This window comes from Bos indicus, chromosome 29 (assembly GCF_029378745.1).
Source record: "Bos indicus isolate NIAB-ARS_2022 breed Sahiwal x Tharparkar chromosome 29, NIAB-ARS_B.indTharparkar_mat_pri_1.0, whole genome shotgun sequence".
Taxonomy (NCBI): Eukaryota; Metazoa; Chordata; class Mammalia; order Artiodactyla; family Bovidae; genus Bos; species Bos indicus.
Window position 1 is genome coordinate 22,391,452 of NC_091788.1, and position 25,335 is coordinate 22,416,786.

A 25,335-nucleotide genomic window follows, 5' to 3' on the forward strand; every position below is an offset into this window, starting at 1 on the left:
ATCTCATAATCCAATTGCTGAAAAACATTGAAAAAAGAAAACAGGGACATGCAGCACATTAAATGCTGAGAAATAAGCATAAGAAAACCACCAAGGTCATGATAAATCATGTAACCAAAATGACATCTTTAAAAAACTGATTTAAAACATTTTTAAAAATCTTGTCAATCTTACGTGTTATTTGAAGCAAAATGCAGTTGTTGTTGTTGTTGTTTTTTCCAGAAAAGGAAAGCCCCCAAAATATCTATCACTAGAAGACTTGCAGGGCAAATTCTTTAAGTAGAAGAAAAATTGTCAGATTCTTGGACCTTCACAAAATGAATAGCTCTGGAAATGATACACAAGAATGAATACAAAATCATTTAACCTTCTTTTATTTTTTTTAAAAATAATTGATTGTTTTAAGAAAAAATCAAGGTATTGTGGCAATAATAACATGCAGGATTAAAATGTATGATAATAAAAAAGTTCCTTCTAGGAGGAAGTTGAATTTCTCCTATACTTCTGAGTTTCATATAGTCTACCTGGTCAGTTACTCTAATCATAGTCATCTTTTTAAAATGCAAATTTCAGGAAGGTAATTCTTACTAAAAGAAAAAACAAAACAGGAAAAGATAACTTGGAACTTGACTTGTCAGGACAAATACAAATCTTAAGGTTTGTAAGACACTTAAGTGTCTTTTCTATAAATATTAGTAAAAGGATTAGTCATCTAAACAGGTGACCTCGATTTGTTCCATCCACCAGAAATACAATTTGAATCCAAAGTCTTATAACTGATGGGTTTTATATTATTGTAACTTATTCATGGCTAAAATTTTAGAGTGGATACTATGAGGTGTTTGTTTGTGTCTGCATGTTTGTATTGTAGAGGTGTGGCATTGCCAATATTAATTTGTAAAAGAGCTCTATTTAATTGGCTTAAAGGAAATTAAGCATATATAAATACTCATAAATACAAAGAAACTTATCCACATGAACTTCTGAATCACATGATCTAGAGTTAATAAATTAAATGAACTAGATTACATTTTAATGGATGAAAAATTTCAGTTTGTCAGTTTAATTAACACAGACATCTCTTTAGGGTCATCAACATTAAGAATGATACTTTTGTTGTACCTAGGTTTACTCAAAATCAAATAAAACCATAGTATTCCTGCTACAAAATTTGTCAGCAAGAAAAATAACTTGATATGAAAGTTTTAAATAAATTAAAGGTAAATGAGGTAGTTTAAGTGAACTCTTTAGGAATAATTATGTTTTGAGTATATCTGTCTAAAATCATTTCTCCAGATTTATTTGTAACTTGAAACTGCTTAGTTAAATTCAATGATGGAAATTCATTGAATATACAGATCATTTCCAAATAAGAAACTGTAACATTACTGAACAAAAGCTTCCTTTTACAGAGAAACTAAAAATATTCAGGATTATTAGTAAATATATTTGGTGCCACACTGAGATATTTTCTTTACAGAACACCTGTTTTAGAAATTACAATTAATATTCACAAGTTTGCCTATCTATAAATTGCTAATGTACATGTTCATAATTGCTTACTTAGTTTTCATTAGAAACTAAGGTTTTTAAGGTTAAGAATTACAATTAAAATATCTAATTACTACAATTAAAGTATCTAATTACTACTAAAAATTAATAAGGAAAAAATCTTTGTATGCAAGGAAAAAGAAGGTATAAAGAATGGAAACACATGGGAAAAGAAAGGATTTTTGTCCTAAAGCTGTTTATATTTCTAAAAGGAAAAGAAAATAAGGGACAAATTAATATGGATATAGAAAGCTATCTTTAGACAATGCCTTAGAAAGGCATTCTATGTGTTGGTCAGGGCTGATAAATAGTAGAATAAATTTAACTGAGTAAATGAGTTTTAAGTTGAAAGGTAAAATGGTACAAAACCTGAATTCAGCTTTCTCTCTATTAAGGAGACAAAGTTTTTGGAAAATATTGATCTTCTTTTGATAACTAATTGTAAAGTTTTTTTACCTTTAACCAGTAATCTGTTATGACTTGCAACATTTGCTTCTTGAAATCTTTTATTGGCACTTTGGTTAAGTGAATAAGTATTGTTCCACAGTGACATATGACCCTATAATATTTGATCAAATGTTTTGAAACATTTTTGATATTTTTGACAAACTTTCCAAATTTCAAATTCTAATCAAAGTTCTTTTGACCTCTAGCTAACTTTGGGATGCTTCAGAGATAACATCTGAAAAATCTGATGAAGAGAAATATTAAACGAATTAGGGTTACTTTGTACATGAAATTATATGTAAGCATTATCAAAGGAGTCATGATAAAACTTAGTTTATGTTGTAAGGGTAAATGTTATTAATATAGACATTCTGGAAATTATGGACCTCCTAAAAATCTAATATGTCTAAGTAAAATATTAACAGCCATAATTCTAGTAATCATGCTGAATTTTGTAACTCACAGTAGTAACCAAGTTTCTTTGTCAACTGCATTGTAATCAGCTCTTCAATCATGTCTAGTCACTGTTTTACTCTGATGCTCTTGCAATAAGCACTTCATATTCAAAAGGATTCATAGAAAGGATTTTTTGACAAGTACAGTTTTCTGATAACTTTTACACCATAGCAATTAACTGGGTAAAAAAAATTAAATAATTTAAAAGAACCACTTGGTGACTTCATAAAGCTGTTAATAGAAAATTAACATCAAGAACCCAGTATGCTGGCATCAAGTTTCCAATGATATGTCCATTTGGCTGTGATATTTGTTACCTTAATTCATTAAAGTTGATGCTCAAGTGATTCTTATACCTATTAAATTTGAAAAGTATTCACTCTAAATATCTCTGAATATTTCAAACATTACTGCTACTCTTGGATGGAAAAATGCATCCAACGCACCAGAAAATAATGGACATCTCAACTAATGCTGCATTCACGCGGCTCAATCCTAAAACATAGTGATAAATTTCATGTTCTGCCCTCTTAACTGGAGTAGTACTGAGAGGCACTTACAGAAATGCGTGCTGACATCAACTTGAAATCTTGGCTTTAATTTCTTGGAAGTCAGAGTCCCTTCTCACAAAAGAGATAACATAAACTATCCCGAGTCATGTCACTCATTTATACAGGGTCAGCCAACTGGGAGCTACAAAGAGTTTTGCAGGCTATAGCCAAACTTTTCCATCCCTCTTCCGCGTGCTGCCTTCAGCAGGTGTTTCCGGAGTCCAAGGCCTGGTCCTAGCGGAGCCTCTGGAGGTAAGGGTGGGGAGTTGCCTTAGAGGGGCGGGGTTTAGCTGCAGGGGCGGGGTCGAGGCGGGGCCAGAGTTGAGCCCGGCAACAGTGGGGCGGAGCCGAGCCCATGAGGAATGGTGGGGCGTGGGCGGAGCCGCGGGGACGGGGCGTGAATGTGGGCGGAGTCGAAGGGCGGGGAGTGTGAGTGGGCGGTGTCGCGGGGCGGGGTGGGGCGTTGCGGGAGAGGGGCGGGGCAGAGAGGAGCGGCGGGGCGGAGCAACCCGGTCACCAAGCCGCCCGGCGGGGGCGGAGTGAGCGCCGCAGACCTGGGACCCGCGTTTGATCGCGCAGTTCTCACGGCCTGGTTTAGGCGGACCGCGGAGCAGATCCCCGGCCGCGATCCCCATGGGGCTGTGTTTTCCCTGTCCCACCGAGGCCTCGCCTCCCTCGCCGGACCTGGTGAGTAAGGCTGCCTGCCCGCTTCCCCGCGTCAGCCCGCCGGCGCCGCGCGCACCTGTTCCCGGAGGGGCGCGCCGGGAGGCCCGAGCTGCGGCCACGGGACGGGCCGTTGGACGCGGCGGCGCGGGCCGGAGAGCCGCCGGTGGGGACCCAGCTGGCAGAGACGGGTGGCTGCGCCCCGAGGGACCTCGACGTCCTGCCTGCGGGATTTGGGGGCTGTCTCCGCGTCCGTCTCTCTCCCTCTGAAGGCGGCTCCGGTGTCTCTTTACCTTTCGCCGCCGGCAAAATCGGGAATTCGTAGGACGCAGACGCACGCGGACGGTGCGCTGTGGGGACCACTCCTGGAGATGCGGTAGATGAAGTTAATATGTGAAAAGACATCCCTCTTTGTCCGTGAACTGAGGAGTTTCATCTTGTAGGAGATGTGCATTTTTATGTGTCTGTACCAGCTGTTTAAAGAAGGTGCTCAATAAAGTCTTGTATATTTCTGCGTTTTATTAGATATTGTGTTAGTGACTTTCTCTTTAGTATTTATCTACGTTCTATTTTAAAAAGCATTTTATGTAGTACAGAATATACAATTTGTAAGGTTGCCACGTTTAGCGAATAAAAATACAAGGCATCCTGAGATTTGAATTTTCAGTTTAACGAGAAATGCATCTTAAAAATATGTCGATTTGTCCCCATGCAATATTGGGGACATACTTGTACTAGAAAGTAGTCGTTATTTATCTGGATAATTGCAGATGTATCTAGGTGGTTTGTGGTATAGTACATTTATACTTTTTGTAGCTTTCTGTTTTTAACAGCCTTTTTACCTTAATAATCCTTACAGGAAATTGCTAACAGAAAACCTAAATTTTAGGTTTATTAATATTTAGCTAAGAATTCTTTGAAGGAAATGAATTGTTTAGGGAAGTACATTAACTCTTCAGCTATTTGATCTTAAGTGCAAAAAACGACCTGGAAGTTGATACGAGAAAATTCACCTTGTCTTCCTTGCTACTGCTGCTTTTAAATGTTCTTAATTTTCTTTATCTGGCTGTTGATAAAAAACCAACGTGCCAGCAGTTGTTAAGCCCTCCCCGCCACCCCCAGAGATAACCACATGGCAGAATACTTAAATATCACTTTATCTTTGAGGCTTTTCTTCACCACTCTAAATAAAATAGATCCTCCACTCTACCATCAACCCATCCTTCCATTTTGACCATACTCTTTGTATTTCCCAGAAGCACTTCCTTCAGTCTAATAAATGTATATTTATTTGATTATATATGACTGTCCTCATTGGAATGTAAATTCTATGTGGGTGGAAATATTTCTTTGTATTATTTCAGTGCTGTATTCTCAGCACCGGGAATAGTTCCTAGGTACGATTGTTGCTCAATAAGTATCCAAAGAATGAATAAGTGAATGAATGAGTGTTTTGTGGAAAATGAAATTATTAACACAGCTCCCAAGAGAATGCTGTTTACTGTCTTATATATTTAAATAACTTATAACTTGTGATTAATCTAGGTAGAAAAATAATATTCATGGTGTCTCAACATGAAACAGTACATCTCAAATATCCTTCAGTCCTTCTTGTCCTACACAATGAGATTCATTCTCTTCATTCATGAACTTTTTCTGAAAATACCAGGCTGCCTCAAACTCCTTTTCAATTGGCAGTATCAACCGTGTATTTCCTTGCTTGTATTGTTCAATGTCATTTGTTTTATTATTGCCCTGACTAGTTTGTTAGTGCTTAAAAAAAAAAAAAAAAGTGCAAATAGATTATTTCACAGGCCAATCTGTGTATGTATGTATGAGATATAAAATGTGTATATATAGATATATGTCTCACCTTGTGCTTACTTAAAGGTACACTGATTGGGAAAATGAAATTCACAAAGTTGAGTATTTTATAAATGTTATAAGTAATGGCATTCCTAGTGGGACAGTTGAGGCCAGTACTATTTTTATAAACTATTACATTACTGGTAAGATAAAGTATAAAATATCAAGGATCATGTTTGGTTTTGTTTAAAACCATATTTTTTACACATTTTTTCTAGGAAGAAAAAAGAGCAAAGCTTGCAGAGGCTGCGGAGAGAAGACAGAAGGAGGTAACAGTAAAATAAAATTCGACCTTAGATGGTTAAATTTGTGCTTTGTTCTCTGTAAATGTCTATTACTGGTAGGATTCTCTAATGAAAATGATATCTGATATCTTACAAATTTAAAGATAAACATTTTTCAGAATGATTTCTGTGTTTCAGTAAATTCAGTTAATGCATTTATGTCATTTGTGTGTGTGCTCAGTCATGTCTACTTCTCTGTGACCCCATGGACTGTAGCCAGCGAATCTCCTCTGTCCATGAGATTGTCTCCACAAGAATCCTAGAGTGGGTCGCCATGGCCTCCTCCAGGGATTTGTTATTTAATGTATGACAATTACCATACACGTGTCTTCCATTATGTGAGATGCCCCTTTAATAACATTGTTCCTTGAGGTGAAATGACCGTGCCTTGTAAAGCACTGACAGTTGTGAAGTAATTTTAGGGGCGAAATATGTATGGTTGCAAAATACTCAATGAAGAAATTGTAGTATGTTTTATGTAAAGCTGTTTTAGAAATAGTCTAATTCTTTGTTGCCAAAAAAAGAGACCAACCCCTCCCCTGCCCCCACATCGAAAGAAAAACCTGAAAGGCAAAAAGCAAAAGACACCTTCCGGACACAGAAAACTAAATTTTGTTGTTTTTCTACAATTTTGTTGTTTATCAACGATTTTTCTGAAGGCTGCATCTCGGGGTATTCTGAATGTTCAGTCTGTGGAAGAAAAGAGAAAGAAAAAGGAAAAAATAGAAAAAGAAATGGCTACATCTGGACCCCCACCAGAAGGTGGACTTAGAGTAAGTATTAAAATTTATTGAAGATTTGATTTACCTGGAATTTTTGAAAACTCAAGTAGCAATCCATTCAATAATTTCCTCCAGAAAATGATTATCAAAGAAATGTGAATTTAAAAGCATGAACAATATAGATTGGAAGAAGTGTCAGTTTATTTGAACATTTCAACATTGGAATAGATTTGTTTTCTTTTTCCCAAAATGAAAACAGACTTTTCTTGTTTATCTTAACCCTATATCTTAATACTTCATATGTACATGTGTGTGTGTATATGTGTGCTCAGTCATGTCCAACTCTTTGCAACCCCACAGACTATAGCCCACCAGGCTCCTCTGTCAATGGAATATTCCAGGCAAGAACACTGGAGTGGGTTGCCATTTCCTCCTCTAGGGGATCTTCCCAACCCAGGGACTGAACTTGTGTCTCCTGCATTGGCGGGTGGGTTCTTTGCCACCTGGAAAGCCTACTCACATAATTAATGACAATCTTAACTGTGTAGAAAACTTAAGCAATATGGAAGGGTACAAAGAAGAAAGTAAAAATCACCCAAATTCAGTATCATTTTGACATCATTTCTAATCTCATTTTATATGTCAATTTTATAAAATTGGATTGTACTATAACCTGCTTCAAACTCTTAGTTTTTTCACTAAATGTAACACAAATTTCTGAATGACTTGAAGTCACATATAATGTTACAAAAAAGGATATTTTTTTCTATAGTCAGAAGGTACTTCTTTCGCAACCCACTCCAGTGTTTGCCTGGAGAATCCCAGGGACAGGGGAGCCTGGTGGGCTCCCTAGGTTGAGAAGATCCCCAGAAGAAGGGAAAGGCTGCCCACTCCAGTATGGAGCGACTTGCACTTTCAACCTAACAAATTTTACATCAGCTTTTGAACTCTTTAAGAGAGAAAGGAGCTTCTGTAATTAAAGCTGAAGTTTCCATGCAGTGAAGCCTATAGATTACAAATAAGTTAGGTCTTAGATTTCTTCTGGTCCCTTCAGAAGTGCGCAAAATGAGAGACATTATCAGTATTAAATTCAGTACCTTTTTTTCTTTGACCACCTGCATTGCTCATAGCATACAGTGAAGTTCAAAACTTTTGGCGGCTCAGAGCTTCCCTGGTGGCTCAGCTGTTAAAGAATCAGCCTGCAATGCAGGAGACCTGGGTTCGATCCCTGGGTTGGGAAGATCCCCTGGAGAAGGGAAAGGCTACCCACTCCACTATTCTGTCCTGGAGAATTCCATGGGTGGTATAGGCTGTGGGATCTCAGAGAGTTGAACACCACTGAGCAACTTACACTTTCAGGGATAACAGAAGGGAAAATATGAGATAGACAATAACTTTAATCCTCAAACCTTTTGGCCTGGGGCCATTTAGGGGCCGCTCTCAGATCCCTGGGTTGGGAAGATCCCCTGGAGAAGGAAATGGCAACCCACTCCAGTATTCTTGCCTGGAAAATCCCATGGACAGAGGAGCCTGGTAGGCTACAGTCCCCGGGGTTACAAAGAGTCGGACACGACTGAGCTACTTCTATCCTATTCTCAGGCCTTGAGTGTCCTGTGGTATAGGCTGATTCTTCCTAACCTGACTCCATAGTATGAGGAAAACAGGACCCTCTCTGTCTTCACACGCTCCACATATTCATCTGCTGACTGACTAACTGCCTCTTACAAGGACAGTTGGCATTGGTAATGCTTACTGTGTTCTGGAAAGGCAGCCTTATTTTATGAAGTCAGTGTGACGATGGCATCAGGACACAAACTAGCATCAGTTCAGGATATACCAGCAGAGGCGTTCTGGCAGATGCCACTGGCTCATGGGGGACTTTCACAAAAGGCTGGACCTTGGTTCTGACCTTGTACCAATCATGATCTCTGAGATGGCGCTTGGCCCTCAGGACTTTTAAACTCTGCAAGGAGTCTGATGTCAAACCAGATTGAGAATCACTGCTCTAGTGTTTGTAATACTAGTCCTAAGGGCTATTTTGTTGAAAATAGAGTGCCATGGTAAAAAAACGTTTAAAAATACTGAATGAAGTAAAAGTGAAGAGTTGCTCAGTCATGTCCGACTCTTTGCGACTCTTTGGACTATAGTTCATGGACTTTACAGCCTTTCCCTTCTCCAGGGGATCCTCCCAACCCAGGGATTGAACCCAGGTCTCCTACATTGCAGGCAGATTCTTTACCAGCTGAGCCACAAGGGAAGCCCCAAAACACTGAATATTATGTTATATATATTGAATACCTTCCTTGGAGATTAAAAAAAGCACAATATTTAAATCCGTAAGAAGTCCTAAAATAAAGGGAAGTAAATTTACTTGAATTCATCTTTAATTTTTAACTTTATTTAAATAAACATTTTTTAAAAGTATGTTACATCCAATAATGTTTCTTAATATACTTGAAACAGTAGAGACTGGTAAATACGTCTGGTATTATCTCAATGGCTTTTTCAGAACTTACTATTGCAAAATTTAATAAACTGGATTAAGCAGAATACCACGTGTAATAGTTTCTCAAGTTGAGAGAGTCAAAGACTTTGTGTGTATTAGTCGCTCAGTTGTGTCCAACTCTTTGCAAAACCGCATGGACTCCTCTGCCCAGAGGATTCTCAAGGCAAGAATACTGGAGTACAGGTTGCCATATCCTTCTCCAGGCAAAGACTCTGCCAGACCATTATTTAATAATTTCTACCACTTGTTCACTCCCCTGCCTCAAACAAGAATTCCAGTTCCTTTATTTTTACTTTGTAGTTTCATTGTTTTTATTTTGTCTTGTGATGTTTTGTTTGACTGATTATCAGGTATTTGGGACCTAGCTGCTGCCCCTCATTAACCTGTCCAGATATTTTCTTTCTTTCTCTGTGTACACCCTCTTATATTTGATTTCAGACTTTTGACTATAATATAAAATTTTACTAGTCACTGGCCCTCACAAAGATCATTTTACATTTGTATAGCCCAGATTCCTCTTTTACCTGTTTGTTCACTTTTTAAACAAAGTTTACTTTCCTCTATATTTTTATCTTTTCTAGTGGACAGTTTCATAAAGCACAGCATGAATGGAAGAGTCTACTGCCAGTAACTAATCTCTACAATCAAGTGGACATCCTCAATTTAATTTCTTCTCTTTGAATAAATGAAGATTCAGACTTTGTAATTTTAGTGCTCTCAAGTGCAGTGCTTTTTCAAAATTGAATACTGAAAATGCTTTTGATTGCGAGAGTTAGAAAATGGCCAGACCTTTCATTAAATTCTTATTTTCCCTACCTTTGCTCTTCTGTAGATGGTGGGTGATTTGCCACTTTTTAGTAGTTCAAACATGGACCTAAATAGTGAATATATATTTGTATATTGCATGGAAAAATTCTGCATATGTCTCAGATATTTAAAGTTGCACTTGCATTTTCCCTCCTTTATGAAATGATCTAACTCTTTATAATTTGCTGCTTAACCTTATATCTCATTATTTCATTATATGTGAAGACTTTAGCTTAAACTTGTGGACTTAGTGCCTTTTAAACTGATCATCAGGGAAAATCTTGAAAAATCATTTGAAGGGCTTATATGAAGGAACACTGTAAATTTTTATAACTTACTAAGAAATTAATATTTATTTCTAGAGAACATAAAATATCTCCTAATTTCTATTTCTGTAGCTTATAAAATTAACATACTCTCTTTATAATAAAGTTTTTTTTTTTGCTTGCTGAATTTAAAATTATATATTAGTGATGCCATCAGAGGGCAGCGATGTACAATATACAGTATTGGATTCAACTCTATAAAGATCTTTGCAGTAATTGAATGAGTTTAAGAATGGATGGGTTATACTTAGTGCGAATATGTTTGTCCAAATTTTATAGGTGTTTTTATTTTTTATTTATTAAAGAATGCTTATAAGATTTTTACAGATGTGAAATTGCCAAGGCCAGTATGAATGTATGAAAAAAGTATGTAAGTATTGTATTTAAAAAGGTCTACTTTAAACATAAAAATATTGCAGGGTAATTCTGTGTGATGCATTGCCATAAACTTTTTTAGATTTTTGTTCACTGGTAATATTTATTATAGCAATTTTGGTTTTTTGAGTTTCTTGATATATAATAAGCTAAAACAGAAGAATTACTGTATGTTTTAATTTGGTTGCTCTTTTGGATGACAAGGCCACGGTCTGAGCCCTAAATTACAATTTTCAGGTATTAAATGAAATAAGGATTGTAAATTAAAGAGACCAACTCACCTAACCTACAGAAAGGAAACTGAACTACTGTCTCGCTCATCCCTCCCACAAATCTTGTGTTATATTGCAGTATATGATGTATTTTAATTTTAAAGACTTCGAACTATAATATAGATCTCTTGACTCCTCAATTGGAAAAAATCACTTTCTTTGATTATGGAATGAAATATTCTGTGACTATCCAGGCAAGATATGTAGTTATAGACAGGTTCAATATTCTTTATCCTTTAGAGAATTGGTGGTATGTTTGTTCAGAAAGAATAGTGAAGTCATTGGATTGTATTTTAGAAATAAAATTCTTGTATGAACATGATTAATTTTTTTCAAGGCAGAAAGGAGAAAAGAACATTAATAGATGAATGGGTATGGAACCAGAGTATACCATTCCTAGAATGTGTGCATCCTTCCTTCTGTTTTAATATAGAAAAGACAGTTTGATCAGTGTTATAGCTTATAGTTTGGGTTAGTGTAGACAAAAGGCTTACATCTTGGGGATAATGCCCTATTTCTAATAGCAGTTTATATCCAAATACCATGCTTATTTACTATTGAACCAAGAATGCTGTGCTGGTGAATTGCCTTCTAGTAACAGTGGATATGCCCTTCCAGTCAACCATGGCCTGCCTCCTTGGGTGTAATCGACTGTCCCCAAAACCACATGGGTTGCATGCCTTTTAAGGGGTGATACTCAGATGTTAGGAATAGTGTTAGGAAGGAGAAGGAAAAAGGGAGACTGGATGCCTGATAGGAAACCAGTAAGTGACTACTTAAAAAAAATGTACACACGCACACACATTCTCAAGGAATCTTCCTCAAAGTTATAAATCAGTTTCTGATGAAACCTTAGCTTAGAGCCAATTTCCCATAATTGATAATTTAAATAGGAAAGCATTATAATTCTCGATATGTCACCTAAACTCCCCACCCAAATTACTAAAATAAAACTAAACAGTAAAATGCTTATATGTATTGACTATCACATTAAGTGCTTAAACCACTGCTTGTTGATTCTAATCATCAAACTGTTACTATGGCTGATAACAAAAAGTTGTGTATTACCACACAGCCCCTGTGTTGACATGCTGCATGTTTTTTAAAACATCTGTATGTGATTTTTTTGTTTCACTGATTGTATTTGGAATGTAATTTTCCCACACATGGATTTGTTATGAATGCCGTATTGGCTTACAGGGTACAAATATACATTTTCCTATACAAAAAACTGGCTTTGGCCGTTTCTGTTGAACAAATTTTTTTATTTTTACTACATCTTAAATCATTTATGGGTTGGCAAGTTTCTTTTCCTATACTCTAAAAAAGAAATGCTATTATTTGTCTCCTGTTTTTTAGAGAAATACTATAATAAACTTCATAGTGAGTCTGTGTATATACATATATGAAGTGTAATCCCGACTTTGCACAGAGTGAAGCAACACCCCTGCGGCTAAGATGTGGCACGGGTGAGATTTTTATTCATCATTTTCTAATGCTACGGTCAGGCCATTTTTGCAAGCTATGGATCTATTATCCCACCTAAGCCAGGACAAACAGACTTTCAATTACAGAGGAAGTGATGCTTGGCAACAATATGGGCCCAGTATGTTTGTAATGTGAATTCCAATATTTGTTTAGTATTTCCAATAGTATTCTGCTAGCAATATGCAGTCTTGTGGCATTAGGATAAGGAGAAAAAAGAGTTCCTGTTATATGAATAACTTTAGCTTTTATGGAGGATTATGACCAAAAGCAATTTAATAACACCTTAAATGATATCTTATTTCTACATGGAAAGTAGTTATAGAATCTTCATAGAGTTCTATGAGAATAAAATATACTTACTATTTATAAAAGAGAGAAAAATGAGAAAAAAAAAGTTAAAAAAAAAAAGCTTTCCTAGTCATTTATTCTTGAACTTCACTCTGGCATGCAGAGTTTAATGGTTTCTCAGATTATTATTTTGTGATTTTGTTTTTTATTTTGCGTTAAGTAAAGATAGAAGATATATATGTCTGACACATATGTATAAACTTAGCAGCAGCATTTTTAATAATGAAATATAGTATTTTCTAAAAAAAAAAGAGTAAATGTTCTAGCTATCATCTTTGGTACTTCAAAAGAATTGGCCATAAGCTATGAATTTTCCTTTTCTGCTCCAACAATTCAAGTTATTTTCACTGATAAGAATTGTGCTGTGCCCTTAGAAGAAAAGGTAACTCTTGTTGGTTTTAGATTTAAATAATGTCTGCATAAACAGATCAGTAAGAGGTAAGTAAACATGCATGCCTATCCAAGTTGATATTTAAGGTGATTCCTTGGACATCTCCAAGCAAGCATCTCAAATTCCCATGATAAGTGTATTTGCTTTAAGTTGATTGAGTTGTGGTACAGTTTTCTCTGATTTTTTTCAAAAGCCATTGACACAATCAATTTGCATTTATAGCAGACTTTGAAACTAATGCGTTTAGTAGGGTAGCAAAATGCAAATCATTCTATGCTGTGCTGTGCTAAGTTGCTTCAGTTGTGTCTGACTTTGCAACCTCATGGACTGTAGCTCAGTAGGCTTCTCTGTCCATGGGGATTCTCCAAGCAGGAATACTGGAGTGGGTTGCCATGTCCTCCTCCAGGGGATCTTCCAAACCCAGGGATCGAACCCAGGTCTCCTGCATTGCAGGCAGATTCTTTACTGTCTGAGCCACCAGGAAAGCCCAAGAACACTGGAGTGGGTAGCCTATTTCTTCTCCAGGGGATTTTCCAGACCGGCGGACAAACCCGCATGTCCTACATTGCAGGCAGATTCTTTACCAGCTAAGCTACCAGGAAAGTCCAAATCATTATACAGAAAAAGTCAATTCTGTCTTTATAATACAAGTAATGAATAATCTTGAGGCTTCCCAGGTGGCGCTAGTGGTGAAGAGCTCGCTGCAATACAGGAAACATAATGAGACCATGTTTGATCCTGGGTAGGGAAGATTCCCCTGGAGGAGGGGCTGACAACCCACTCCAGTATTCTTGCCTAGAGAATCCCATGGACAGAGGAGCCTGGCAGGTCCATAGGGTCACAGTCAGACAGGAATGGAGCAACTTAGTACACAAGAACAATGAACAATCTGAATCTTCAAACACTGTAAATCATACAATATCATCACATAGGATAAAAATACTTAGGAAAAATGAAAAGATCTGAATTAGAAAACTACAAACACTTTTGAGATTTTTTAAAAAAATATATGAATGGTGAGAGCATTGCATGTTCATGGATTGAATGACAGTTCTGTCAAGATGGTATTCTAAAATTGATCAATAAATGAAACACCCCAGCAAGCTCTTTCAGAGAAATTAATGAATCAATCTAAAACTCATGGAAAATGCAAGATTTAGGATAGTCAAGACAATTTGATAAAAGGATCTAGTGATTTTCACTAAGAAGTCAGTGAGTAAGAGCCATCTACACTTAGTCATTTCCTTCTGAATATAGTCTTATTTCTCCAGATTCTTTTTCAGTGCCATTCAGCTAGCAACTAGACCCCAATGTCAGTTGGGACTGTGTTCTTAGTTCCACTTAAAAAGACCATTGTAGATGTGTAGACAGAATAATGCCACTTCCCCAGAAGATGGGACCCATCCTAATTCCTGGAATCTGGGACTGTGTTACATAACACAGCGAAAGGTATTTTGTAGCTGTGATTCAGTTAACGACATTAAATGGGGAGATTATATTGGACTATTCAGGTGGACCCAATCTAACCATGTCTGTGTGCTCAGTTGTGTCCAGGTCTCTGTGACCCCATGGACTGTAGCCCACCAGGTTCCTGTGTCTATGGCGTTCTTCAGGCAAGAATACTGTTCCCTTCTCCAGGGGGTCTTCCCGATCCAGGGATCAAACCCAGGTCTCCTGCATTGCAAGCAGATTCTTTACAGTCTGTTTTAAAAAGTTTGTGTCTGCTTTGATTAAATCATTCATGTGACAGATACTTCTTCCCTGGCTTTCTGAAGCAAGAAAGGGGTGGATTCTGTTGTTGCTGAAAAAAATGAAGAAATGACAAATTAACTCTGCTTATTCAGGGCAGCACTCAAAGGACTGTTTATAAAATCTAGACTTTCTGCTAAGAGAACAAACACGACCACCACTCAGCTGCCCAAAGTGAAAAAGTACTAGGTAACCGTAATTAAACACTTCCTGTAATTCCCAGGGGAAGTTGCTATTTGCAGATGATCTTTATTTCAGAATGAAGCATTGATAATAGAGACGGGAAATGTTTCAACATTTATCTTTTTAATTCTTGAATCAGTGAGGACAATATCTTGCTGTTTATGAGTACAAAACAGCCCTGTCCTAGGTATACAAGGGTATACATAAGTCTGTAACATCATTAGCTACAGTAAAATTACTAGACAGCACAGCAAAGTAGGGTTAACTAAAGATACATTTTAATAAGAAAATGCTTTGAAATAACATGTAGTCAATGGACATTTGACTGTACAGTTTATTCTGTCAAAATATAAATGTATATCAGCTTATGTGTGTGAATTACACAGTCAGTTTCAACACAGCCACGTGCCTAGGATTGTGTGAAACAACTCATAAGCCATTCTCTAAGGGGTGTTGTGAAAACTTCCAAAAGTACCCCGGATATTTGGTCAGAGCTAAGGGATAAACTTTAAGGCAATCTTGCAAGTGAATGTAAACTTTTCTAAAGTGGCCTTTCCAGTAAAGGATTACTGTCGTGAATACTCTGTACTTTATAGTGCTGTTGGATATTTTTAGTAGCACGTCATCACACTAATTGTCACTTTTTAAAAATCAGCTTTAAAATCCTGGAATTATAATTTTTAAAAAAATGTCTGGGGTGCTTTTATTCTGTAGACTTTGGGCAGGCACTTTCTGTTGATTTTCCTGTAAATCCTATTTTCTTCTAATAATTTTTATCTTTAGCTAGAATTGTATTGCTAAGTTTGTGTTCTAAATACTGTGTTCATATATTGAGAAATAATAATTAGCCTACAATTTGTCTAATTTAAATCTAATTTGAAAATTTCTTTTTAGAGGTCATTTTCTACAGAAGCATTCAAAATAAATAGTGCTACTCTTTGAGCATGTTTCAGCATGATGACATTTTTCTGTCTTTTTCCAAAGTAATTTGTAGAGCATGTGAACTAAACTGACTACTGGAGATGTAGATACAGGCCATTATGAGAGTCCCCTCGTAGTGACCACCTGGTTTCACTTAATTTCCTTCTTAGCCTTATAACTGGCAGAGACCACCAGGTAATTGTCTGGATTCATGTCCTTAAGGGTTGGAGATTTGCTCTGGACGGGGGATGTCTTGCCATCCACACGGGATATCTGCAGCATCCGGCAGGGGTCGTGTTTCAACAAATACCCTGCGAACGTTTCCCATCCTCCTCCCACGCGGACCATAACATGCTTGTTGTGCAGCATCTGGGGAATGAAAAGAGAGCGAATGAGTGAAATTCTGAGAATTCCTGCAGTATCTCAAATCAGCTTCCAGCTCTAGCGTGGTTACTGTTTTCTGTTTTGTTTTTCAAGCCCCCATTGTTCTTCCACTTCTTGTCTGAGTCAGCATAGAGTTTATGAGAGAAGCTTTGTTTTTTCCAGGCAAGTGAATCATGCATGGTTCGCATCCCTGGGTTGCAGCTTTGCCCTGCTGTGGCCATCAGTAGGTACAATCCCCTGTTGGTTCAGTGAGTCTAGAGGCTCCTCGCTGACACCTCAGGCTGCATCATAGCCTCCTCATTGTCCCATTTCCTGCTTGCTGCCTCAGATAAGAGCTCCTTTCTCCCCACTTGGTTATTCCCCCCTGAACCAGGACTTTCAAGACCACGGAAATGCCTGCTGTAAAATATATAGAATATAGAATTGGAATAAAGAATACAGATATATACGTGTGTGTGTTAGTTACTCAGTCGTGACCGACTCTTTGCAACCCCATGGACTGTAGCTAGCCAGGCTGTGCTGTCCATGGGATTCTCCAGGCAAGAATTCTGGAATGAATTGCCATTACCTTCTCCAAGATCTATGCATATATGTATATATGTAAATATATGTGTGTATATTTACAGATCTATATGGGTTCCCAGGTGGCTCAGTGCCTCAATTTACCTGCCAGTGGAGGGGATGTAGGAGGCATGGGTTCGATCCCTGGGTCAGGAAGATTCCCTGGAGGAGGAAATGGCTACCCACTACAGTATTCTTGCCTGGAAAATTCCATAGACAGAGGAGCCTTGCGGGCTACCGTCCATAGGGTCACAAAGAATCAGACACAACTGAGTGACTGAGCACACACGTATGCACAAATATATATATAAATGCAGTACTTGGATGTAATCTCAAAAACAACAGAATGATCTCTGTTCGTTTCCAAGGTAAACCATTCAATATCACAGTAATCCAAGTCTATGCCCCAACCAGTAACGCTGAAGAAGCTGAAGTTGAACGGTTCTATGAAGACCTACAAGACCTTTTAGAACTAACACCCAAAAAAGATGTCCTTTTCATTATAGGGGACTGGAATGCAAAAGTAGGAAGTCAAGAAACACCTGGAGTAACAGGCAAATTTGGCCTTGGAATACGAAATGAAGCAGGTCAAAGACTAATAGAGTTTTGCCAAGAAAATGCACTGGTCATAACAAACACCCTCTTCCAACAACACAAGAGAAAACTCTACACGTGGACATCACCGGATGGTCAACACCGAAATCAGATTGTTTATATTCTTTGCAGCCAAAGATGGAGAAGCTCTATACAGTCAGCAAAAACAAGACCAGGAGCTGACTGTGGCTCAGACCATGAACTCCTTATTGCCAAATTCAGACTTAAATTGAAGAAAGTAGGGAAAACCACTAGACCATTCAGGTATGACCTAAATCAAATCCCTTATGATTATACAGTAGAAGTGAGAAATAGATTTAAGGGCCTAGATCTGATAGATAGAGTGCCTGATGAAATATGGAATGAGGTTCGTGACATTGTACAGGAGATAGAGATCAAGACCATTCCCATAGAAAAGAAATGCAAAAAAGCAAAATGGCTGTCTGGGGAGACCTTACAAATAGCTGTGAAAAGAAGAGAAATGAAAAGCAAAGGAGAAAAGGAAAGATACAAACATCTGAATGCAGAATTCCAAAGAATAACAAGAAGAGATAAGAAAGCCTTCTTCACCGATCAATGCAAAGAAATAGAGGAAAACAACAGAATGGGAAAGACTAGGGATCTCTTCAAGAAAATCAGAGATACCAAAGGAACATTTCATGCAAAGATGAGCTCGATAAAGGACAGAAATGGTATGGACCTAACAAAAGCAGAAGATATTAAGAAGAGATGGCAAGAATACACAGAAGAACTGTACAAAAAAGATCTTCACGACCCAGATAATCACAATGGTGTGATCACTGACCTAGAGCCAGACATCCTGGAATGCGAAGTCAAGTGGGCCTTAGAAAGCATCACTACAAACAAAGCTAGTGGAGGTGATGGAATTCCAGTTGAACTATTCCAAATCGTGAAAGATGATGCTGTGAAAGTGCTGCATTCAATATGCCAGCAAATTTGGAAAACTCAGCAGTGGCCACAGGACTGGAAAACGTCAGGTTTCATTCCAATCTCAAAGAAAGGCAATGCCAAAGAATGCTCAAACTACCACACAATTGCACTCATCTCATACACTAGTAAAGTAATGCTCAAAATTCTCCAAGCCAGGCTTCAGCAATATGTGAACCGTGAACTTCCTGATGTTCAAGCTGGTTTTAGAAAAGGCAGAGGAACCAGAGATCAAATTTCCAACATCTGCTGGATCATAGAAAAAGCAAGAGAGTTCCAGAAAAACATCTATTTCTGCTTTATTGACTATGCCAAAGCCTTTGACTGTGTGGATAACAATAAACTGTGGAAAATTCTGAAAGAGATGGGAATACCAGACCACCTGATCTGCCTCTTGAGAAATTTGTATGCAGGTCAGGAAGCAACAGTTAGAACTGGACATGGAACAACAGACTAGTTCCAAATAGGAAAAGGAGTACGTCAAGGCTGTATATTGTCACCCTCTTTATTTAACTTATATGCAGATTACATCATGAGAAACGCTGGACTGGAAGAAACACAAACTGGAATCAAGACAGCCAGGAGAAATATCAATAACCTCAGATATGCAGATGACACCATCCTTATGGCAGAAAGTGAAGAGGAACTCAAAAGCCTCTTGATGAAAGTGAAAGTGGAGAGTGAAAAAGTTGGCTTAAAGCTCAACATTCAGAAAACGAAGATCATGGCATCCGGTCCCATCACTTCATGGGAAATAGATGAGGAAACAGTGGAAACAGTGCCAGATTTTATTTTTCTGGGATCCAAAATCACTGCAGATGGTGACTGCAGCCATGAAATTAAAAGACGCTTACTCCTTGGAAGGAAAGTTATGACCAACCTAGATAGCATATTCAAAAGCAGAGACATTACTTTGCCAACAAAGGTTTGTCTAGTCAAGGCTATGTTTTTTCCTGTGGTCATGTATGGATGTGAGAGTTGGACTGTGAAGAAGGCTGAGCGCCGAAGAATTGATGCTTTTGAAGTGTGGTGTTGGAGAAGACTCTTGAGAGTCCCTTGGACTGCAAGGAGATCCAACCAGTCCATTCTGAAGGAGATCAGCCCTGGGATTTCTTTGGAAGGAATGATGTTAAATCTGAAACTCCAGTACTTTGGCCACCTCACGCGAAGAGTTGACTCATTGGAAAAGACTCTGATGCTGGGAGGGATTGGGGGCAGGAGGAGAAGGGGACGACAGAGGATGAGATGGCTGGATGGCATCTCTGACTCGATGGACGTGAGTCTCAGTGAACTCTGGGAGTTGGTGATGGACAGGGAGGCCTGGCGTGCTGTGATTCCTGGGGTTGCAGAGTCGGACATGACTGAGCGACTGATATTATCTGATGACTTCTTTGGTGGCTCAGATTGTAAGGAGTCTGCCTGCACTGCTGGAGACCTGGGTTCAAGCCCTGGGTTGGGAAGATCCCCTGAAGAAGGAAATGGCAACCCACTCCAGTATTCTTGCCTGGAAAATCCCATGGACAGAGGAGCCTGGCAGGCTGCAGTCCTTGGGATCGTCAAGAGTCAGACACGACTGTGTGACTTGACTTCACTTCATATATATATATATATACACACACACATATATCATAAATATATACGTTTACATTTCATAGTGATTCAGTTATACATATATATGTACATACCTGTATTCTTTTTTCCAATTCTATCCCATTATAGTTTATTTTAAGATATTGAACATAGTTCTCTATGCTATATAGTCAATCCTTGTTATCTGCTTTTGGAATATAATGTTAATGATCCCACAAATACTCAATGGAAAATGGAATTGAAGATGCACTCAGAAAAACTGAAACCTTCCCCAGTCACCCACTGTTGAGGCTTTTGAGGAAAGATTTTATGGAGTGACCAAATAGTTATGTTTGTCTTTTTCTCATTCTTCCTAGTTAGCATAGAATACCTCCTCAAAACAAAAACAAACAAAAACCTTACTTTCAGCTGCATGAACCATTTAGAGCTCCAGATTAACAAGACTACAGATTGAAAAGGTGAAACATGTGGTTATTTAACATATCTGAGTTGTGGAGGATTGGCACAGTGAGCCAAAGATTTGATCTTAGTAAGAATAAGAGGGCGTACCACTCGTTCACCAAAGACCCTGCTGACTGGTCTCCTGCCCAAAATATTACAACAATGGCAATATAATCTTGGGAAAGGGGTATAGGTTTGGGAGGGCATTTGGAGAGCAGTTTTCCAAGTCAGGCTTCCCTGGTGGCTCAGACAGTAAAGAATCCTCCTGCAATGCGGGAGACCTGGGTTTGATCCTGGGTTGGGAAGATCCCCTGGAGGAGGGAAAGGCCTCCCACACCACTATTCTTGTCTGGGCAATTCCATGGACAAAGGAACCTGGCAGGCTACCGTCCATGGGGTCCCAAAGAGTCAGACATGCCTGCGTGACTTTCACTTCACTTGCTGTGCCTCCCCAGGTCCCACCAGTGACACCACGTTCCTGTTGTGTAGGATGAAGATAGTGAGACCCGGACCTTTGACTATGATTTCCTGACTCCCAGTCTAGTGCTCTTCCCACAAGGGTTCCTCCTTATAAAATCCGTCAGGGCATTTGTAATTTTACTGGCCTATTGTCATTTCACAAGTTCCTGGCTTTGTCTCTACTTCCTGATTTTAAAACTTGGAGTTCCTGAGAGAAAAACAGAAAAGGCCAGTTTCAAAATAACACTTTGACCCGAGGTGTTCCAACATAGCTGCTTTTGCTTATTGTTGAAGTCCTGGCACCTATCCTTGCAAACTACCTCTACACATCATTGGCATGATGCCCCTGGCAGAATGCCCAAGTTCACTTGACTATCAGCAGTCTGTTTCACCAGAAAGAAATAAGCAGTCAGAAGGATTTTTAAACTATCAGTGAATTCTGGAAAATAGAGACAGAAATGCTTTTCAGCCTAGAGTATAAGATTTGGTACAAAGTGCTTGCAGATTCTTTCATGAATCCATAGGACCATAGAAAGTGGATCCAACTTGAGACAGAGTCATTCTGAATATGAATAACACACGAATTAAATTTCTGCCCACCTCATCTTTCATACTCTTCCTATAGCTAATCAACAACTTACGTTTTGCTAAAGAAAGCCAGTGGTCAAACTGGGCAAGTTTTAAGCATGGGATGAAAATAACAGAGCTATAGATGGTTATAGCCTGATTATAGAGATTTGAATCCCATGCCTTTCTTTATAACATGGTCGGTCTCAAGAAAATTAAAAAAAAAAAAAGAAATGAATGCCCACCTGGTGTCCATAAACAAATTCATTATTGTTTAACCTAAAAGCAAACAGTGATGACGTATGATATATTTCCCGTGTTTGGACTCTCACAGGTGTGAGCTCAGAGCACTGTCAATACTGTAATCATAGAGTACTACTTTTCATGCATCCTTCCATACTACTTGCCTTGTCTAACATAAGGTATCAGTATCAGTATTACTGCACTTCACATTTAGTAAAACTGAAGCTCTGAGAAGAACTGATACTCTTATGCAAGATCACAAACAAATCAGTGGCAACACTGGAACAAGAACCCTTTTATCTGTTATACCATATCCACTATCCACTTTCTGTGTAAAGCTTCTAGATTTGGATATTCAATCTACTTCAGATCAGATCAGATCAGATCAGTCGCTCACTTGTGTCCGACTCTTTGCAACCCCATGAATCGCAGCACGCCAGGCCTCCCTGTCCATCACCAACTCCCGGAGTTCACTCAGACTCACGTCCATCGAGTCAGTGATGCCATCCAGCCATCTCATCCTCTGTCGTCCCCTTCTCCTCTCGCCCCCAATCCCTCCCAGCACCAGAGTTTTTTCCAATGAGTCAACTCTTCACATGAGGTGCCCAAAATACTGGAGTTTCAGCTTTAGCATCATTCCTTCCAAAGAAATCCCAGGGCTGATCTCCTTCAGAATGGACTGGTTGGATCTCCTTGCAGTCCAAGGGACTCTCAAGACTCTTCTCCAACACCACACTTCAAAAGCATCAATTCTTCAGTGCTCAGCCTTCTTCACAGTCCAACTCTCACATCCATACATGACCACAGGAAAAAACATAGCCTTGACTAGACAAACCTTTGTTGGCAAAGTAATGTCTCTGCTTTTGAATATGCTATCTATGTTGGTCATAACTTTCCTTCCAAGGAGTAAGCGTCTTTTAATTTCATGGCTGCAGTCACCATCTGCAGTGATTTTGGAGCCCAGAAAAATAAGTCTGACACTGTTTCCACTGTTTCCACATCTATTTCCCATGAAGTGATGGGACCGGATGCCATGATCTTCGTTTTCTGAATGTTGAGCTTTAAGCCAACTTTTTCACTCTCCACTTTCACTTTCATCAAGAGGCTTTTGAGTTCCTCTTCACTTTCTGCCATAAGGGTGGTGTCATCTGCATATCTGAGGTGATTGATATTTCTCCCGGCAATCTTGATTCCAGCTTGTGTTTCTTCCAGTCCAGCGTTTCTCATGATGTACTCTGCATATAAGTTAAATAAAGAGGGTGACAATATACAGCCTTGACGTACTCCTTTTCCTATTTGGAATCAGTCCGTTGTTCCATGTCCAGTTCTAACTGTTGCTTCCTGACCTCCATATAGGTTTCTCAAGAGGCAGGTCAGGTGGACTGGTATTCCCATCTCTTTCAGAATTTCTCACAGTTTATTGTGATCCACACAGTCAAAGGCTTTGGCAGAGTCAATAAAGCAGAAATAGATGTTTTTCTGGAACTCTCTTGCTTTTTCCATGATCCAGCAGATGTTGGCAATTTGATCTCTGGTTCCTCTGCCTTTTCTAAAACCAGCTTGAAAATCAGGAAGTTCACATATTGCTGAAGCCTGGCTTGGAGAATTTTGAGCATTACTTTACTAGTGTATGAGATGGGTGCAATTGTGCGGTAGTTTGAGCATTCTTTGGCATTGCCTTTCTTTGGGATTGGAATGAAAACTGACCTTTTCCAGTCCTGTGGCCACTGCTGACTTTTCCAAATTTGCTGGCATATTGAGTGCAGCACTTTCGCAGTATCATCTTTCAGGATTTGGAATAGCTCAACTGGAATTCCATCACCTCTACTAGCTTTGTTCATAGTGATGCTTTCTAAGGCCCACTTGACTTCACATTCCAGGATGTCTGGCTCTAGGTCAGTGATCACACCATCGTGATTATCTCTATACATGGGCATCACCAGATGGTCAACACCGAAATCAGATTGATTATATTCTTTGCAGCCAAAGATGGAGAAGCTCTATACAGTCAGCAAAAACAAGACCAGGAGCTGACTGTGGCTCAGACCATGAACTCCTTATTGCCAAATTCAGACTTAAATTGAAGAAAGTAGGGAAAACCACTAGACCATTCAGGTATGACCTAAATCAAATCCCTTATGATTATACAGTGGAAGTGAGAAATAGATTTAAGGACCTAGATCTGATAGATAGAGTGCCTGATGAACTATGGAATGAGGTTCATGACATTGTACAGGAGACAGGGATCAAGACCATCCCCATGGAAAAGAAATGCAAAAAAGAAAATGGCTGTCTGGGGAGGCCTTACAAATAGCTGTGAAAAGAAGAGAAGTGAAAAGCAATGGAGAAAAGTAAAGATATAAACATCTGAATGCAGAGTTCCAAAGAATAGCAAGAAGAGATAAGAAAGCCTTCTTCAGCGATCGATGCAAAGAAATAGAGGAAAACAACAGAATGGGAAAGACTAGAGATCTCGTCAAGAAAATCAGAGATACCAAGGGAACATTTCATGCAGAGATGGGCTCGATAAGGTACAGAAATGGTATGGACCTAAGAGAAGCAGAAGATATTAAGAAGAGATGGCAAGAATACACAGAAGAACTGTACAAAAAAGAGCTTCACAACCAAGATAATCACGATGGTGTGATCAATCTACTTAGTGACTTCCAAGTCACTAATTTAGCTCAAGCAAGGAATTATCAATGCCAGAAATAGTTTTAAATCACTTAAGTGGATTAAATGCTCATGTAATATGATTTATAGTTTTACTCTAATAAACTGTAAATAAATATTGCATTTAATTTCAGAAAATTAGCCTTTCGTAGTCCTAATATGTGTCAAGTACAGGTAATAGGATAAAATATATTTATAGATATGTATATGTTGGCATAAGAAGAACTGGGTTTTGATTCTCTGTTCAATGTACATATTACAGTTCCTTTATTTCTGATGCTTCATAATGTTGAACAATTTTGCATTCCCCATTCCAAAAGATAACTCCTTTTGATTAACAGTGCCAAAGCATGTGTGGATTGAATATGCGGTCTAGTTGTCTGTTACTGCATTTCTCTTGAGTAAAGAAAAACAGAGCTGCTACAAATATCCTGCCACACTGCATGTTGCAGAGCAGCTGTTTTTGCACATTAGGCCTATTGTAACATAGCTCTTTTCTACCATCAGCCTCATTCCTCACTGTGCCCTTGATTCTAACAAAGGTAAGATGATTCATTATCAACTTAGCAACATCTCTCAATGCTGAAGGGAAAAAGAACAAAACAACAAAAATCTTGTCTCCACATTTTCCCAAAGGCCTTAATAAAGTTTTATAAGCAGAGCTGGGTTATCATAAAACATTTTAGTTTTTGATGTTTTTGAGTGACATACATCCCTTGCCCAGGGAAAACAATCAGTAGGCCTCAAAGTTATGTTTTTGTTTTTTAAATAATTTCTTCCAGTAATGAGAAAAAGATCACCTGTTCTTATCAAGGACATCTTGCTTTATGCCTTTGTCCTCGTAATATGTTTAATTATGTATCATTTTCTTAGGAGGCCTCTTGCCATCTGCCAGAGAAAGGGAAACTTTTTCTCGGATGACACAGAGTCACAGTATCACAGCACCTACTCTGTGCCAGATAACCTGCA

At 38.5% G+C, this 25,335-nt stretch overlaps 2 protein-coding genes across 6 annotated transcripts in view; one reads left to right on the forward strand and one right to left on the reverse strand.

Moving 5' to 3' along the window:
• Window positions 1-3,511: 3,511 nt before the first annotated feature.
• Window positions 3,512-10,306, forward strand: SVIP (small VCP interacting protein). The gene is made up of 4 exons (XM_070782426.1): window positions 3,512-3,692; window positions 5,753-5,803; window positions 6,478-6,591; window positions 9,628-10,306. Exons 1-4 carry the CDS (start codon window positions 3,639-3,641, stop codon window positions 9,640-9,642), a joined length of 234 nt encoding a protein of 77 aa, XP_070638527.1. The 5' UTR covers window positions 3,512-3,638; the 3' UTR covers window positions 9,643-10,306.
• A 4,781-nt stretch (window positions 10,307-15,087) lies between these two features.
• The window catches only part of GAS2 (growth arrest specific 2), a 180,492-nt gene continuing 170,244 nt past the window's right edge, over window positions 15,088-25,335 (reverse strand). For all 5 annotated transcript variants that reach the window (XM_070782424.1, XM_070782423.1, XM_019955280.2 and 2 more), the window contains one exon: window positions 15,088-16,275. In XM_070782424.1, the coding sequence (XP_070638525.1) occupies window positions 16,057-16,275 (219 nt within the window). In that variant the 3' untranslated portion in view covers window positions 15,088-16,056. The remainder of the gene's footprint in view (window positions 16,276-25,335) is intronic.